This window comes from Coffea arabica, chromosome 6c (genome assembly GCF_036785885.1).
Source record: "Coffea arabica cultivar ET-39 chromosome 6c, Coffea Arabica ET-39 HiFi, whole genome shotgun sequence".
Taxonomy (NCBI): domain Eukaryota; kingdom Viridiplantae; phylum Streptophyta; class Magnoliopsida; order Gentianales; family Rubiaceae; genus Coffea; species Coffea arabica.
In genome coordinates this window covers 61,480,243-61,498,109 of record NC_092320.1, presented here as the reverse complement: position 1 = coordinate 61,498,109, position 17,867 = coordinate 61,480,243, and the positions used below count along the sequence as shown (strand labels likewise).

Genomic DNA, 17,867 nt, shown 5'->3' with positions numbered 1-17,867 from the left:
ACCAATGTTTTTGCAAAGGAAACTTGTCCCAAATTTGTTTTGATAAAAGTTTAGATGGTTTTGAAGGTTGTTCAGATGTCTAAAGATTATCATTCACCATTGTTTCTGTCCCATGTTCGTGGAATCTTAATAATTTTAGCACAATTTGGCTCACTAACATGGTTCATTTTCAATACAATTTCTCTCTATGTTTTTCATGTTGTCAAATTTAGTCTGCAGTATTTCAATTTTCGAAAATATGTTTTTTCGAATAATTATCTAACTGAAGCATAAGATCTTGCACAATATAAATACTGAAGGAATTAAAATGCACATAAATTTGGTCTCTCAAATCATCATGTAACTAAAATTCTAGAAATCAAATTGAAAAGTATCCAATGCTAAAGGAACTGAAAGGTATAGACACTTGGTTTCTTGAATCACTTTTAGTTTTCTTTTATTTACCATGCACTTTGCAAGCTGCCTTCCTTAATAATTTTAACCCAAACTAAAATTTGGAAAAGAGATGAAAACTGTAGAAATTGTTTTGTTTCAAAGACAGCATCAAGGGAATGAACTTCTATTAAAAAAAAAAAAAGGAAAAAAAAAGAGACAAATTCACCGACATAACAATATGGAGAAGCATTTTTTTAGGTTTTTTTTTTTCTTAATGTATGTGGGGAACTTGAACTCGGGACCTTTCACTTATACTCCCTTCCTCCGAACCACCCAACCGATCCCTCCCCTCATGGAGAAGCAATTTAGCGTTCCAATCGCATTGAAAGGTTCTGAGCCATGACCCTTCCTGCAATTATTTTAGAGCTTGAAGAGCTCAATCCTGAACAATAGCATTATTGCGAACGGGATCTGAGACGAATTTTCAGATAACCAAATTTTCCTGCCCCTGGTGACGAGCCTTCAAATATAAATGGCAAAAATCCTGTGGCAGCTTTGTATCTTTGTTGAATCTGCATAAGAAAAAGAAAAATCATCAAGAATTTAGAACATAATCAGAGAATACTACGAGACCCCTTGAACATTGGACTAGGAATTTGGAACACATATCTCACAAGGCAATGTTACCACAAAAGGAAAAGGAATATGAAGGGAGAAAAAGATAAGAAACAAGTAGCTTTCAAAGTAATGAAAGACATCAAGTGCATATGGTCACATGGTAGATTTTCTGCTTCATGCTTACAAGGAAATTAATCGAAATTCCTCGGTCTTTGGCTGATATGAGGATGCAGATCATTATCTATCCTTAAGAAGTACAATCTCTAAATTTCATTAAACGATAGTGCTATTCTTTAAACAAGATGAAAATATTTGATAGCAAGTGCTCGAGCAGAAAATAATCAATAGTTCTTTCAATTCAAGGATACGCATAACAATAAGTTAAAGAAACACTCATCAGCATACGCAGAAGGGATAACGAATGGATAGTGCACTCGCCTCTAACCAATGTTGTAAAGTCACAGCCTCTTCGATCATATGAATGTTTAAGAACCATTTATTGACATACACCAACATCAGCATAAGGACAAGCAAGCAAAGGGTGAACTTTTTGAGGGACAAGAAAATGGAAGGAAAAGATGGTCATCTCTGTAGAATAAGTAAATGATTAAGATTTTATAAATTTACCTCAAATATTTGTTCACTGCTTCTCAGAAGGTTCCTCCCAATAACGCAAACTGTTCCTCCAGAGCCGCCACCAGTAATTTTTGCCCCGAACAAGGTACCCATTTCAGATTTTGCCGATTTAGAATGCTGCAGTCGTTGTACCAATTCCACCAACCTATCTGTCCCATCCGAGCCAAGTCCACAGTGGCTATAGCTGTAATGACACTGTACATAGCACTGTGTCAGTTAGAAGTAGCAAAAATTGGAGCCATAGTTTAAATTTCAACTAAAGCCCTTGACTGTGTTTTTGTCTTTGTCCATTTTTAGAGTATCATGAGCTGGAAAAACTGTATTGTTTCTCTTTATACCACTGTTCATTTTAGGGTCACGTTGAACCATCATAACAGCATAGAGTAAATATGAATACACAAAATGTATAACTCAGATAAGAATCTGATTATAGGTTTTTTGAAAAAGACAAAAAAAAAAAAAAAAGTCAAGTACCTGATACATTATTTCTCCAAGAGAAGAAAGCTGATCGTCAGAGGGAGCAGCAGATAATAATCCTTTAAAGGCCTGCATTTTTTAATCCACAGTGGTGACAGCAAGAGCAAAATTCGTAATCAGACAACTTCATCATAATGGTTGATCTCTAGCATTGCTGAACTAATTCAAAATGAATAATGTATAAAAGAGGATTCATCAGAAGATTTCATCAGGATATAGATAATTAATGAGCACATAGGCAAAATTTGTAGGGAAGCAGACTTAAAATCTGAAGTTCTGGTTCTTAAGATAGTTGTCAGCATTGTGCATTTGTGTTATTCCATAATGGAATGTATTGTTTTATGTGTGTGTGTGAGAGAGAGAGAGAGAAAGGGAGACGGGGAGAGAATAGACATTTTCAAAATAATAATTAGGAAAGACTGCTACATCAAATTTAAAGTTAAAAACGAAAAAAGAAGAAAGAATTGCCGCAAACTTCTTTGGCGTTCTGTATTCTTGGTAATGCATAATCTCTTATAAACTGTGGTCAATAAAAGCACCAACCCTCACAGATCCATACTCTGGTTCTTGGAACGTAAGGGTGGTAATTACAAATTTTTCCAAGACTCCATTGCTGTAGCCTTGAACTTTACTAGATCAACTTGGACAAAATTTAGAAGATTACAATCAAGGAATACCTCCTCATACAACATCTATGGTGTATAATAAAAACTGACCTTGACTCGGAAGTTCTCGTATATAGGATGCCTGGTTGGTGCTCTCACTGCATAGGTATGCTTTTTGTCTATAACTGTTACAGAATCTTCATGATTGACATACTTATTTAAAAATTCCTGCCCTTGCAAATACTCTGGAAGCTTATCAACATAGGAAGCCTCATATCTAAAATTGAGGAAAAAGCGTGTCATGAGATTCTGAACAAACAAACAACCAATCCCAAAGAGCATTGAATCTATTGATGCTATGTTACCTATGAGGTGACAGGTTGCACAAGTAATCAAGACAAGCCTCAGTTTCAAGTAAATTATTTCCATCCTTCTCTCTTTCATCTGAGGTGTTCCCATTGACTTGCTGGGAAGAGTTATTTTGTAACAAGCAAGAAATCTGTGCAGATGCAGTAGACTTCACTATCTTCCTACCCATAAAAGCACCAACCCTCACAGATCCATAATCTGCACCACCAACACTGCATAAAAACAAAAAACTTGTTCAGGTACATTTGTACCAACATGGTACTTTAACTTGGTTTATTGAGTATTTATCTTGAAAGGACCCTTTTATTGTAGTTCCCCAACAAATATTAAATCTACAAAATAACCACAAAAAGGACAACATAAGGAATATCAAATACTTTTCCACAAAATGAGAAAGGCGAATATCTGTCAGAAGGATAAATCCACAATTATGAAGTGACTCAGCAAAATAATCAGAATATGTTGATAAGTAGCTTTGCCTTGGCACAAACAACTTTGGCTTTGCCTTGTAGGTTTCACATGGGTTCCCAAAGAGAAATTGACTTCTAAAACAATCGGCAGCTTTAACGTCTATCTTTAAAACAATCAACTTCTTCCTTATCCATTGCTTCTAAGTCTTATGCTAATCTTATTCCTTTTGTCCTCGGTCTACTCCCTCTCCTTCTCCTCTTCTCCTTCTCCATAAATCTCCTCTACGCACCCACGAGAAGAGAAGAATAAAAAGGAAGAGCAGCAACAAAAGCACACCATCTAAAACACGCCTCTTCTGGCATCTTTAACTGCCAAAACCCCCTCTGTGCAACCACAACTACCATCAACGTCATATCAAACTACCTTGCAGAGGTGCCTTCTTTCATCTGCTGTGTTGGCCAAATCTCAGTGGCCAGACAATCATGATGATAAAGATGCCAAAATAGAGTGCAGCAGAAGTGATCCTCATCCTTGTCATCGTCAGCAGGAGTAAACCAAAGCCAACAAACACCATAAGTAGCAGAAGAAGAAGAGGGACAATTCAAATCGACAAGAAGAGATGAGGGCCATGGAAGTGGAAGATTACAACACTAGAACTAGTAGAGATGTTGAGTAGAGACGTTGGGCCTTGGTGGTTTTGCATGAAAACAAAATGGAGTGTTTGGTTGGAAGAACTGGACAAAAGACTTGAGGGGGAGGAGTGGAGAAGTGGAGTTGGAGTTTGACAACAAAGGACGCACAAGAAGAAGAAAAATGAGAAAGAATGAAACAAAATCAATTAGAAATCAATTTCTCTAAGTCAGGAACCCACAAAAATTAAAATATTCTGGTAAATAACCCTAGTTTTTTTGTGCATGACATAAAAAGTCTAAGATTGAGTGCTTTCCTTTGATATCATAGTAATGCCAATTGCAAGAATAAAAAAACAAGGTATCAAAGGGAAAGCATTCTCAGATGCAACACCTGTGACGTATTCCTGAATCAATCCCCCAAAAACGTATATGGGGCGGGATTTCTACCAATCCTAGTACCTCAGCAGGCTGCATAGGAACAATGTATAGTTTAGAATTAATTGGATTGTCATAAAAGATGCAAAAGCTGCACACCAGATTATGCTTACCTGACAAACCATTGCCAGAAGTTTGTTTGCTTCACCACATGCAGAAGCCATCTGATCCATCACTCCACATGGGGCACCAACAACATGATTCTCTACCTGTTAGAAGCTTGAAGAGGGAACTTAAAATGAAAATTGGTGGTATAAAAGCTAATATATAACCAAAAGTAAGACACAGACAAAAGGAAGCTTAGAGGAGCATGCCTTCTGGCAAAGCAAAGCAAGATCTCTCGGGGCAATGGTCAATCCTGCAAGAATAGGTGTAACACATAAAAATTAATGTTTATCAAGTATCAGGATAACTTATCAGGCATAATCATGAGTACTTTGATTGGGTGTTAGCCATTTTAATAGCTTAGTAAGTGGCAGATAAACACATAAATCATACTGTAGAACCACCTCAGCCAAATATGCAAACCAAATTTGTGACATTTTACATCTTCAGCTTCTACAACCATCAATTTAACCTTATTAGTCACTTGTCTATAAAAATTGAAGTTTCCCTACCTAAGCCTTTACAAAACTTTAAGGAAAAGAACAAAATCTTGGGGATTAAAAGTATTAACATTAAAAAGAGAAGTATCACGCTATCACTTGGACAATTATGTAACCCAGCTAAAGTAAGTGAACTTTAACAGCACCAACACTATAATCAATTATTAAGTACATAGAAATGCCAACTGTGCAGAATGAATATCTATAATTTCTTTTTGACTAAGATGATTCTGAAATTTTACAACATCTACTTTTGAATGGCCATACTCCACTTATAGGTAATAGCTACACTAGACCCAACAGAAGCAAGAGCAATTAAAACAGTTTGTACAGTCAAAATTAGGACATAAATTCTTGGATGCATTCATCACCAAAAATTACATCAAAGAGGAAATTGAAATGGCATATACCATGAGCAGCAGCAACAGCCGACATGCTGGCAACTTCTACTGCAGCAGAAGAGGATACCCCTTTGCCTTCTGGGACCCCTGAGCTTACCTGGGTGGAAACTATTGTTAGCAATACGTTGGTGCAACTCAAGCACCTAGAAACTATAGGAAATTTAAACTTTTAAGAGAAACCAGATCGAGATTAAAATCTTGAGTCATCTATTTTGGCAAGTGAAGCCCATCCCCATTAACAGCATCTTATTGCTTCTAATATTTATTTTGGCTCATTAACCCCCTCTGCATAATTTCTTGCTAGGTGTTTCTTACTGTTTAATTTCCTGCCTCTAGATAGCTACATCCATATTTTTAATTCAAAACGAAATGGAACATATAGAACTTCTTTACATGGACTAAATTCAATTCCAATTATCACCAAAGCTTATTGCTCTTCAAAACATGATCCGACGCTGTTATTCTTAGTTTGTAAAATCTTCATAATCAACGAATCTGTTGTGAATAATTTATGGGTCAGCAGGCAGCACTAACTAGCCCAGTTTGTGATTAACATGTTACTTCTTATGGTGCCTTGCTTTATTTCTTGGAAGATATTTGATGGCATGTTTGGCATCCCTGTTATTAGAGTGTTCCACAATCAAATGAATACCTTTGGATCAATTCTTTTGTTTATCTAAAATAAGTAAATAAAATAATCTTTTTCTTGCATTGGTACTAAAGCATGTGCTGACTGCATAAATTTTTCCAAGAAACATTAGTATCAAATGTATACACATGAAATCCATAAACAATTAAAAGCATTTATACCAGTATGCTGATACTGTCTTCAAAACGAACACCCAATTCAGTCATCAGCACCAAAATTGTACCTGCAACATATGCTGCCCACCTAGAAAGGGTTGTTGAAAAGTGACGAGACTGGTGACTGATAACAATGAAAGTACATAGTCCTATGATAGAAAACGCACTTACTTCTGTGATGGATCCTGCGAAAAGTACTTTCGTGCTTTTTCATATGATATAGGTTTGCCACTATCTATTAAACCTGACAAGTCCATGTCAAACGTTGGTCCACGATTGCCCAATTCTGATCCTAACGATACCTTCAAGCAGCAAGTAATGATTATTGACTATTTTATGTATTTGTAAGAAAATAATCTTCCAATACCACATCCAATGATCAAGAAATGAATTCACGAAGAACAAAAATCGAAAATAAAAGGAGATTATTCATGATTTTTTGTATCTGCAACCAAATAATCTTGCAATACCACATCCAATGAACTAGAGATGGACTCATGCAGAATAAGAATCCAAAAGTCTGAGACAGACATGTTTCGTGGACTCTTCTCCCCATCGACACCCATACAAATCCAGTAATGATATTGGATCTTTTGTCCCACACTTCATTTGAAGTTTGGACTCCTCAACGGTTAACAAACACAAGAAATACAGAGAGAATAGCTGGAATATGTTACTTCTGGTTGAAATCACTATGTATGCATGTCAAAGATTTTGCCTCTAATTATCATGACTCTTTTCTTTCCTTCTCTTATATGCTTTCACACCAACAAATATGCACTTGTGAACATGAGTGGTAAATTAAAATAAGTTGGTTTCCTGTCGTCATATTTACTTAATATGTCAATTACAACTGAGGATACAAATTAGACCCAGGTACCCGTGTTGAGCCATTATGTGGCTTCCCGATATCACAGGTCTGGAAAATCAACAAATCAGACAAATAGGCTCATAATCATAACCAACATCTGTTGCCAGGTCCATGTAGCATGCACTAATATACATTGGAGGAATCATGAAAAGTTCTTTGCATTATAATACTGATTACACGATAGTAAATGGTGAGTTCAGCTCTTCTTTCTTGAATAATATGAGAGTCAAAATGTCCTTGGGTTTCGTGGAAAGACTAAAGGCCCCATCCAAGAGGCACCCAATTTGATTATCTTCAAAAAAATGAGTTGCCGGAGAAAGTAATGGACGTGTGACAAAAACAAAGTGATAAGTAAAATAACATGCTTTTCTTCTCGTGACTTAGATGGTACTCACAGGATAAGTACAATATGTTAAAAAAAGACAAAAAGGAGCACTTTCTAACAATGATGCTTATTGGTTAAAGGCCACGTGGAAAGAAAAGCCAGTGGTTGAAACAAATGTATGAAGCAATAGCTCTACAGCTCACATAGATCGTAAACCAATTTAAGGACTTCCCTAGAGGCCAGATTTTTGCAACAAAAATAAAGCACATCTCCGCCAAAATCAGATGATTTTGTTAGAAAATGCAATAAAAGATCTCTAATAGTGACATAAAATTTTAGTGTTGTTTAGGCCAGTCTCTTAACTATGTTACAGGTCAAAAGCATACAGAAAAATATTCATTGCAAGTTCAAGCAATAAAAGATCTCTCTCTCTCTCTCAAAGAGAGAGAAGGGGGGGGGGGGGGGAGGGAGGGCACAAGAAACATTCCAAATTAGCTAGCTTAGGATTAAACCATATACTGCAAATTCACTTAAACTTTCCTATGCAAAATTCAAGGAGCTACTAATGATGTAAAACAGAATCAATGAACATACTATCTGGATTACAGGGGTTCGTGCTTCTTTTTGCTGCCTGGCCTGTGCATGTTTCCACAACTTCTGCTTGCTCGGATGATTCCTCTGAATGGCAACATGGCATGCTTCCCTAATAGGCATCTGAGAAATCAGAAGCATCCAATACAGTTAGAGATAAACTGTGATGATGTAATGAACTTTACATGAATAAAGCTTAGTAGTGCGAATATCGGAGGAAAACAAATGGCAGAAACCACCTGCAGAACAAGACTCCCTGAATAGTCTGCAATCCCTCCCATTACATCTAATCTTCCTGGAGCTCTAGCAACAAATATTTCATCCTGTAGAAACAGAAATTGACTAAAACAAGAGCATAAAGAAGCAAAAGACATTCCGAGGACCTAATTAGTATAAATAAGCACAGAGATAAAGGACTCTAGAGAAATGAAAATTCCATGAAACTCCATTTATTGTGAAAGAGTTCTGCAGACCTGTATACTTGTAATTGAATTAAACCACGTCAGGACATTAAATTTATTTTCATTTGTTGTCTCACTAAAATATACAGTAGTGGGAAAAATAAATTTCCCATACCTCCCAGTTAAAGAGTGCTGCAGCAGCCAGGCTCTCGCGGGACTGGTGTGTGTTATGATTCACAGGATCAGCTAAGGCACGTAATTCTGCCAAACCCTTAAGGAAACTTATTGTGTCTGACAGACCATGGTGATCTCCATGAAGAATTTCAAAGTCTTCGATTCTACAACATATCCCATTTACCAAAAAAAAGCAATATTTTATAAGTATCGCAAAGACTCCAGATTGTATTAGATAACAAGGGAATAAGCCAGAAAATGGATGGGAATTTACTCTTTTGTACATGAGATAGCTGGACTTGATTTATCATTTGGCGATGCACTTCGAAAACTTAGTTCATTTTGCGCTACTGCATACCACTCAGGGATGGCTACATCTTTACCAGGAACTCTCTGAAGCTGATACCCAAGAACAATTGCATCTCGCAACCTCCTCGATCCACTAGGCTATATCAGGAAAAAGCATGCAGAATAAACCTTGTGAGGTTCCAAGTATGATCAGCAACAAACACAATTCAGACTCTGGACATTGCGACCTTGCAAACAAAGTCATTTTGCTAAAGAGAGATCTAAAGAAAGAGGAAAACCATTTTGCTTTTAGATACTAACTTCTCCAATTGACTACATTGTAATACATGCATGTACTACATTCTTAAATGGATTCCAATAAGTCCATAAATCTAAAGCTGTGTCTCTTATCATTGACATTGACCAAGTTGGAGCCAAATCTCACACATATAAAGTGAATCAAAGAAGGTAGGACAGAAATGGTCTTGTACCATATGTCCCCTCTATTATTATTGTTTAAACAGGTGATGTACATGGTATTGATTTGGAATTCCCAAATCTTTCTTAGAAGTATTTTCAAAAACATTCCCTGATAGTCTGCCAACTCTAGTATATAGGGAAAGTGTTTCAAGCAAAGCAAACAGCATGCAACACAAAAGGACCAGATTGACAGCTCATTTTACTGTTGATACTGGTTTTAATTGTTAACTATGTCCTCAGTCCCATATATATTTATGTATCTGTTTCATTGATTTTCTGAAGCTAAAAATGTAAGGCTATGGTAGATATTTTGACAAAATATTGGAATTGTACCATCGAGGTACTGTACATCATCCATAATCGAGGTATAAACCAGGGTATTGACAAATATTGGTTGCAAAGAAAGATTCAGTTGCCAGGATTATTGCCATATTGACTGGACATATCTGAGGTTCAAATAAGCTTAAAACAAACAACTGTGACTACCACGCACCTGACCAAAATGTAAACCTGGACAAATGAAAGTCTGATTGTTATTAAGTTGAACAGACATTACCTTACAAGAAGCATGACTTTTTCCTGAAGCCGTATCCTGTAGTATGTTGGCAGCCACCTGAGGAGTCGTTAGGTAACAGCAAGAGATCAACAGTTAATCCAGGTATTTCAAAACGAGGTGTAAAAGAAACCTGAGCAGATTGCTGAGCAAGGAAAACACATGAGAGAGAGAGAGCACCAGAACACTGGAAGCAAGCTAATTCTGATAGTCATGATTGGAAAGCAATCACTTCCACCTTCAACCTCAATTCTTGGGCATGTTTCATTAAGGGGGAAAATAACTTTTATAATCACTTTCCGTTTTGTCACAAAGAATTCAAAAAACCAGGAATACTGTATATCTCAGTATGCTAATATATTACCAATTGCATGTACTAAAATCAGAATTCAACATGAACTTTGGTATTCATTTTTTTCAATAATCAATATCAAAAGTCCAAGTAAACCTTTCTTCATTTCATTATTAAACCGCTTCGACGGCACAAATTGCCTTTGAAAGTGATGAGGTTGTCTACATCGTACAAACCCAAGAATATTAGCTATTTAATAACCTGTGACTTAGAAGAGATTTATGGAAAAAGGGAGGAAACAACTCAATCTTTTCATATGTCAGTTTTATGCTTGGTGACATTCCGCTTTACAATAATAAGTAAAACAAGAAAGAATCTACCTCAGCACCATTAATGCCACCATTGTAGCAGGGTTTCAAGGTTATAGCACGTTCAAGATATGGGGCCCAGTGTCCAGTGAGAAGATCCCTCCTAATCATCTCAACACCACACTGAAAGTGCTGTTTCACAAGATAGGTGGATATTCCGAAATGAGCTCAAATCTTTTTTATTGTCAGAAAACAAGCCTACAGAATAAGCAAGCATAATACTTTACCTCAAGCATATGTCTCAAAAATGGTTCTTCATTAAAATAATCTCTGCGCACAAAAATGAATGGCACTCCATATGCTAGAGCTTCACTAACTGTGCCATATCCTATTTTACCTGAGGAGACAATAGAAACAAGATAATATGTCTAGCGGCCACAGAAGAAAACTAATTGTAGAAACCTAATTCTGGAAGAAGTTACCAAGCATGCAGTCCGAAGCAGCAACTACGTCAGGTGTATATACATCTTTAGGGAGCTTAAAAAAATTTCCAGGAAGCTCCTGATCTTCAGAAGCACCACATACCTACACGATCAAAGAGCACTTGAATTTCAAACACACGCTGTATGTCTAAACCACAGTGCAAAAGATGGAAAAAACTGATCAAATGCTCAAGAAGATTAACCAAGCATATCCATCCAGAAGGTAGATAGTCCTCTTTCAGATTCCATCCTGATAGCTGGCAAGAGGAGACAAAATTCTCATTAGTTATAATAGCTTGAGAGTGCACCAAACACCTTTTAAGAAACATGGCATCATTTACTACTATGTCAGTGCACAAAAAAGGAATAGGAATAATCTCATAGATGTACTCAGATAATGATATGAAAAAGATGAGCCTCTGCAAAAGTTTTCTACTTAATTTGCATGATGCATTCATGACTGTTGTCATGAACTCAAATTCTGAAATGAACAAGAAAAGTGGAAAGAACATATTATTATTTGATAGGGAAACCAGAGTCATTTCAGGGCTACATTCCAAAATAGGAGAAATGTCAGATACAAATCCGAAAAACATTAACTTTACCTGCCCACCGAAATTATAGAGAAGAACTTTTTTGTCGTCCCCAATTCCTAGCTCTTTCCTAACCTACAAAATGCAATACTTGAGGACACAAGAGCATATGGTGTGCAAACATGAACATGCACAGATTTAAGGCCAAACCTCTGCTCGGGATTTGTGTAGCCTCCTCACAACAAGAGGCACATCAACAACATCACGGAATGCAGGCACTGAAAATCATTTCTTACATAATTTGAGATAGCAGAAGTTAACTTCAATAAAACATTAATACAGAAGATTAAGGTTTCTCTTTTCCCCTTTTCTTCAATAAATAAAACACAAGATATCAATTTGGAGAAGTATGAAATATTGGGATCCAAACAATGCAATGTCAGTATCAGAAAACGAGTGAAACTCCAACTATGTTTGATTATAAGATACTAAAGTAAAGGAAACTAATATAGAACGAATGAAAAGCAACAAAGTTGCATGGACAGGACATACTTGGGCAATATCCAGGTAGACGAATTAGAAATTCACAACGAGAATAATCTTCAGCTATCTGCATATGTCAGGTTGAATGTAAAATTAGATGGTTCAAGATCACTATACTTGTATAAACAAAGAGATTAATCAAAAGCTCATTGAAGTAGAATGTAGATATTAAAACGTCTATGCTCAAAATATCCATAAAACACCCACAAAGATGATAAGCTTAAGTAAATTATCTCGGAATTCTTTTTGCAAATATTAATAAATCCATTTAGTGTTACCAAAACCAAAAGACACTTAATTGGAAAAGATATTTCACCAACCTAATGCTTGATAAGAAATAAATTAACAAAATCCCTGATAAAAACAAAGTTTTTAATATGAGTCCACTGTAACTGATGACATGCACATATATATATATATATATATATATATATATAAATTACTTGAAGTTCCTATAATGTGAACACAATGTAAGGTCTGTCACATCTGGAGAAAAGTTAAATTACATCAAGGCAACATGTGATGAATTCAAGAATGGCATTTGACCACTTGCTTTCCCAAGGATATCGATATCACCTTCCTGTAGGAGTTTATTACAAGTGGTGATATTTGTTTCACTGCAATGTTGCACATATATTGCTGATTCTTTTTGTGTTAACTGTGTGCTTGTTGAAAAACAAAAACACACTCAGCTCAACTCCAAGCTTCTTATAGTTCCTAGATCTTATGTCATTCAGTAAGATTCTTACAGGATAGCAAGCAACCTTCTCTACTTCACATATACATGTTTAATCACAATTGATAGCCAGATATTTTGGTGCAAGTACATTTTAAACTTCTTTTCTACACCTGATTGCTTAGGCATTCCGATGTTATTCTTCCAATCTGACCACTGAATGCCACCAACAGATTCACATACGAAACCAACAGATTTCCATTACTCCCATTAGTTCGTCAGTTTTGCTTTTGGAAACCAGGAAAAGCTTGCCCCATTTTGATGTTTGCTTAAAGGATTTAGCATGTAAAGTCTAAAGCTTTCCAGACCATTACCCACTCTTCAACTTCTCAAGTACATAGTCATTTGCAAGCAGACAGAAAATCGGGTTTTCATTCTATGAATTTCTAGATTGTTATGTTCACCATATAGAATACCAAGATGGAAATAAGAAGAGATCATTTGAATTCCATGACTCACTAATCTAAAATGATTTGGAAGTGGTCTATTGAGTTCCCTTTTGTTTTCTTTGGTTGGCGGGAATGATATTTGTCCTCTACTGTGCCTCCCCCCAAATGACCCCCAGTATGCCCCTTAAAAGAAAGATTTAGCAGATAAGTTCCAACACAGATTAAAATCACCTGCCAAATTATTGGACGGTTGGTATATCCTGCAGCCATCACATACTCAGCATAGATGAAATCCCAACTGCCAGGAGCAAACGAAAAATATAATAGACACCTAAAACAGTCCTGTCTAATGCCAATTGATGATGATACACTAGTCAAAGTCCAATTGCCAACATATTTTACAACTTAAAAGCAAAAGTTGAATCACAACCAGGGAAAAGAACCATGGCTGTTGACATTGCTTATGAGATATATATGTTGGTTGCGAACAGCCCAGTCACCTCATTGGAAATGCCTGAATAGTGATAAAGGCGACAAAACAGACATTGAATTGCCACATTACATTTCTATTCCTAACAATTCAAAACAGAAGAAGAGAGAAATCCTTGGTTGAAGACCTAAAGAAAGAATATTAACCCAGGACGCATCTGAAAATCTCTCACCATGATGCAGGGGACAAAAAACAGAGAGAAACTCGTGCAAAAATCTACTAACGAATCAAACTATAACTATGGTTGAGTCATGTCTCCTTCTTGACATCAGCATTTTAGAAAGAATATGAAACTGATCCTCTCAAACATATAAAACACTATGTAGCACCATCCCTACAGCTTAATCCTCAAAATGACCACCAGCATCCCAGGCAGGAAGGCAACAAGGGCTCTAATTTCAAGTCTAAAAGTCAGCTTGTTAAATTTTGAAACTGAGCTCAGTTGATTATAATCTAAAACAGAAATAAAACAAAATAAAATATCCAAAAAAACTTGAGCATAAGCTGTAGATGAACCACAGAGGCAATTGCTCAAGAGCCGACAAATCAACAGCAGCAAAATGCACCATTGTTTAACAACATGCAACAGTTGTGGTTACACCCATGTGCTCCCAGAAGCATCCTCTACATTTATTTGGACTTCAAACAGACAGACACATTGGGAAGTCAAACATCTTTGAATTTATACTTGCTATCTAAGGAAACCTCAAATATATAAAACTGATAGCTTAAAAATCCTGCACAAAATTGCTCTAAGATTTGAATGAGGCAAACCTCTCTGATAATGAGACCATTCTTGAAAATAAACATTAGAACACCGAAGTGTACCTGAAGTTGGTTACACAAACTGAATGAATTCCGGCATCTGCAGCAGCACGACATGCAACAGGGACGACATCTGAAACCTATTTGCACAAAATCAAACCATTTGAAAGGGGCTTCATAGGAAGTAAACTTTTCTAAAACCTATCAGAATAGGCACCTTAAACCCACATGAATGTGTGACATAGAGAACTGTTTTTGTCTATTAACACACTGAAACCTATTTGCACAAAATCAAACCATTTGAAAGGGGCTTCATAGGAAGTAAACTTTTCTAAAACCTATCAGAATAGGCACCTTAAACCCACATGAATGTGTGACATAGAGAACTATTTTTGTCTATTAACACACTGACATTACCTGCGTTGCCTTACAGTTTCTTTTAACCATGAACTTCAGATAAAAGGATTACCCTTTCAATGATGTCAAACAACAAGTATTTAACCATAAACTGAACAAGAGATTACCACCAAGTCAGCCTTGATAGATTTCAGCCACTCTACTTCTGTTGCCAAAATGGAAGCCCGTGGTACAACTGCTGTTTCAATGTACTACATTTACCATATCAAGAAAATAAACAGTAAATCTGCTTGCTCTCTGAGGGAAAGAATTAAGGCACAGACAGGATAACACAAATGTTCCATTGGTTGATTATACCTTCTCCAAGGAGGCAAGGCGGTCAACAGTCAAAGCATCTGCTTGAACAGCCCCAGAATCCAACAGCACCTGGCAGGTTCATAAAAGCTTGAGATCTTGAATTGCAGAATAAGGCAGAAAAGGTAAAACAAAAAATAATTAAGAAAGATCACGAACAAATAATCAAGTCATGCATGAAAAATTTCCTCCAGAGAGCCATCCATATAATGTAACTTCAAATACAACAAAATTGACAGTTCAACTTGAAAACTGCTAACTGAAGAGCAAACATTATATGTGCAAATTAAAACCTAATGAGGAGTTGGCAACACAATCTACTGACCTTGCGAATGAAAAGCCTGGGTGACTGTATTGCAGTTGTAAAAACATATTCAGGAGCACCAGAAACCACATGGACATGATGCCTAGATTGTATAAGATTACGCACTACCTGCCAAACGCAACATCAGGATTTTTTTTTTTTTTTTTTGTGCAAAACAAAACAATAAAATTGAACGCTAGACAATGTACAAGTTAACACATTCTGAGTTTGCATTGTGCAAATTAATCACTCCAGTTTCGCTTTTCATAGATTGGCAACAGAAGAAAGCACATAATAAAGTAATTCCTCTATAAACCCTTATTGACTTAATACTAAAAGTTCACCATGAATCAGTATTCATCAGCTTCTACTGTCAATTCACACAAGCAGTTCTAACACAAACCAATGAGAAGCCTTCTTAAAAAGGATACAGATAAGAATAAATTGTCTCAATATTAATTAAGATTGCTTATCGAAAAAAAACAACAACAATAAGTGCATCTTTTTCAACAAGTAAAGAAAAGAAAACTCTCAATATAGAACTGTACTTGGTAACCTACCAATCAAAATTTTTAATAAGGACTCTACTATCCAATACAACAAGAGACCCTGTCTAAATCTGTTGGCCAGAAAAACTGCAGCTGAGAAAAAGAAGCAAGCACTTGCAGGGTTGATTCATGACAAGAAAAATAAAAAAAGATTTGGCTTTTTCCCACTCTCTACATTCAGATTAGTAGATTACTACTGCACGTCCAACTTGATTTGCTTATTGAAATACTATTGCACATCCCTAACAGTTAAGTATCTACCATTGAATTTGCAACATTGGAACTCCATCAAGAAGTACACCCCCGCTTCACTTCCATAGTGTGAGCTCAAGATCATGATAGTCCCACAAACCCATTTTCCCTTATAATTTACACCAACCCCAAAATAAATTGCAGTGATCATATCCCACATAACCATAATCAGGATGCATAGTGTCCATTCCACAGATCGAAATCCCCCCTTGAATGGTGTCCGGATCCAAATAAAACCAGTTGCAATAATCCCATCTGATCATATGACTCAAACTTCCAGAATTGCAACTTCTGAATAAACAGGATTAATTTCTGGCCAAGATCAAAATCCACATTATCATCCACCCAAAAAACCCTCCCATCAATGAACATTGTCAGCAATAAGCAACCCCAAATACTCAAACACGAAATGCAACAAAAATCCATCAGACAAAACCTCCAAAAATACCAAAACTTCTAGAAAAAATGTATTGAAAACTGTAGTAAACAGTAACAAATACCTCAACAGCACGAGTGGCATGGCCAAATCCATGACCAGTAACATAATAGGCAAAAACGAGAGAGTTCTTCGGTGATCCTCCCATTTCTTCTGGAATATTTCCTGAATTCTTCAAAAACCGATCTTGAAATCCTCAAACACGAAAAACCCAAGTCCAATTTTGTATCTTTATTTTTTTTCCACCCAAAATGGCAATCAAGTTAGGCCACCCTTTGTACCATATAAAATTTTTGACAGCTTGTCTTGACTCTGAATGGACTTAATTTTGAAAGAAATCAATGATCCCATTAAAATAGGCCCAATTGGGTAATCTAAAAGTGGCTTACATTTGTCTTTCTTATCCATTCCTAACTACGACTGTAATCGGCTTGAGTTTATCCTTTATCCGGTTAGCAGATTTTGAGGTAAATTCAAAATCTTCTTGTTTGTTAAGGTTTTTTTGCTTCTATTTTTGGGCAATAGATTTAGATAAAGTTATTACATTAAAAGATCAGAAACACCAAAATAAGCGCGGGAGAGTATGGTCACAGATTGGTTTGGTTGTTGAGCTCTGGAGTCACTTTCATCAGTACGTTGCCAGTTACTACTCTGTCCTTTTTTTTCTTTTTCTTTTTTTTTTTTTGGCTTTTAGCCATTTTTCCAAGTTTAGATTTGGCCTTTTCATTATAAAATATTTGGTACCGGAAAATAGGATTAAACCTCCCTCAGTTATCTCCTTATCCCAGTTTGGTCCCCTGTTCTTTTAATTGCAACACTTCTCCTTAATTTTTCAAATTAAGCGAGATACACTGCTTTTCTTAGTCATTTTTCAATCAATGAAATGAACTCGTCCATACCACTAAAATTGCCCTCGGACTTTTTTTTTTATAGAAAAGATTATTTCATTCAATTAAATCTGCACCAATAGCAGAAAATATATCAAACAAACATGACACAAATATATATAAATATAAAATCAAATAGA

General features: G+C 36.2%; 1 protein-coding gene across 2 annotated transcripts; it reads right to left on the bottom strand.

Moving 5' to 3' along the window:
- Positions 1–493: 493 nt before the first annotated feature.
- On the bottom strand, positions 494–17,164 carry LOC113693977 (L-arabinokinase-like). Of its 2 annotated transcripts, XM_027212796.2 has the most exons (29): positions 16,905–17,164; positions 15,626–15,733; positions 15,304–15,372; positions 15,114–15,197; positions 14,653–14,729; positions 13,566–13,632; positions 12,219–12,276; positions 11,877–11,944; positions 11,739–11,801; positions 11,337–11,390; positions 11,134–11,236; positions 10,939–11,048; positions 10,724–10,843; positions 10,055–10,111; positions 9,005–9,177; positions 8,732–8,894; positions 8,395–8,478; positions 8,159–8,278; positions 6,540–6,670; positions 6,375–6,456; positions 5,574–5,661; positions 4,873–4,916; positions 4,672–4,767; positions 4,515–4,591; positions 3,077–3,292; positions 2,823–2,988; positions 2,104–2,175; positions 1,621–1,824; positions 494–947 (listed from the first exon to the last, which is right to left on the bottom strand). In XM_027212796.2, exons 1-29 carry the CDS (start codon positions 16,986–16,988, stop codon positions 831–833), a joined length of 2,955 nt encoding a protein of 984 aa, XP_027068597.2. In that variant the 5' UTR covers positions 16,989–17,164; the 3' UTR covers positions 494–830. The 2 variants fall into 2 exon arrangements, with proteins under 2 accessions (XP_027068597.2, XP_027068598.2); XM_027212797.2 differs by lacking the exons at positions 494–947; positions 1,621–1,824 and having other exon boundaries at positions 2,130–2,260.
- Positions 17,165–17,867: the final 703 nt, after the last annotated feature.

Excerpts from the sequence above, each read along its gene's own strand:
- LOC113693977 (XM_027212796.2), bottom strand. The coding sequence starts at position 16,988 with ATGGGAGGATCACCGAAGAACTCTCTCGTTTTTGCCTATTATGTTACT. Across the intron at positions 5,662-6,374 it reads AAGACAGTATCAGCATACTG|GTAAGCTCAGGGGTCCCAGA; the intron begins GTATAAATGCTT and ends GTTTCCACCCAG. Across the intron at positions 948-1,620 it reads GCAGTGAACAAATATTTGAG|ATTCAACAAAGATACAAAGC; the intron begins GTAAATTTATAA and ends TTTCTTATGCAG.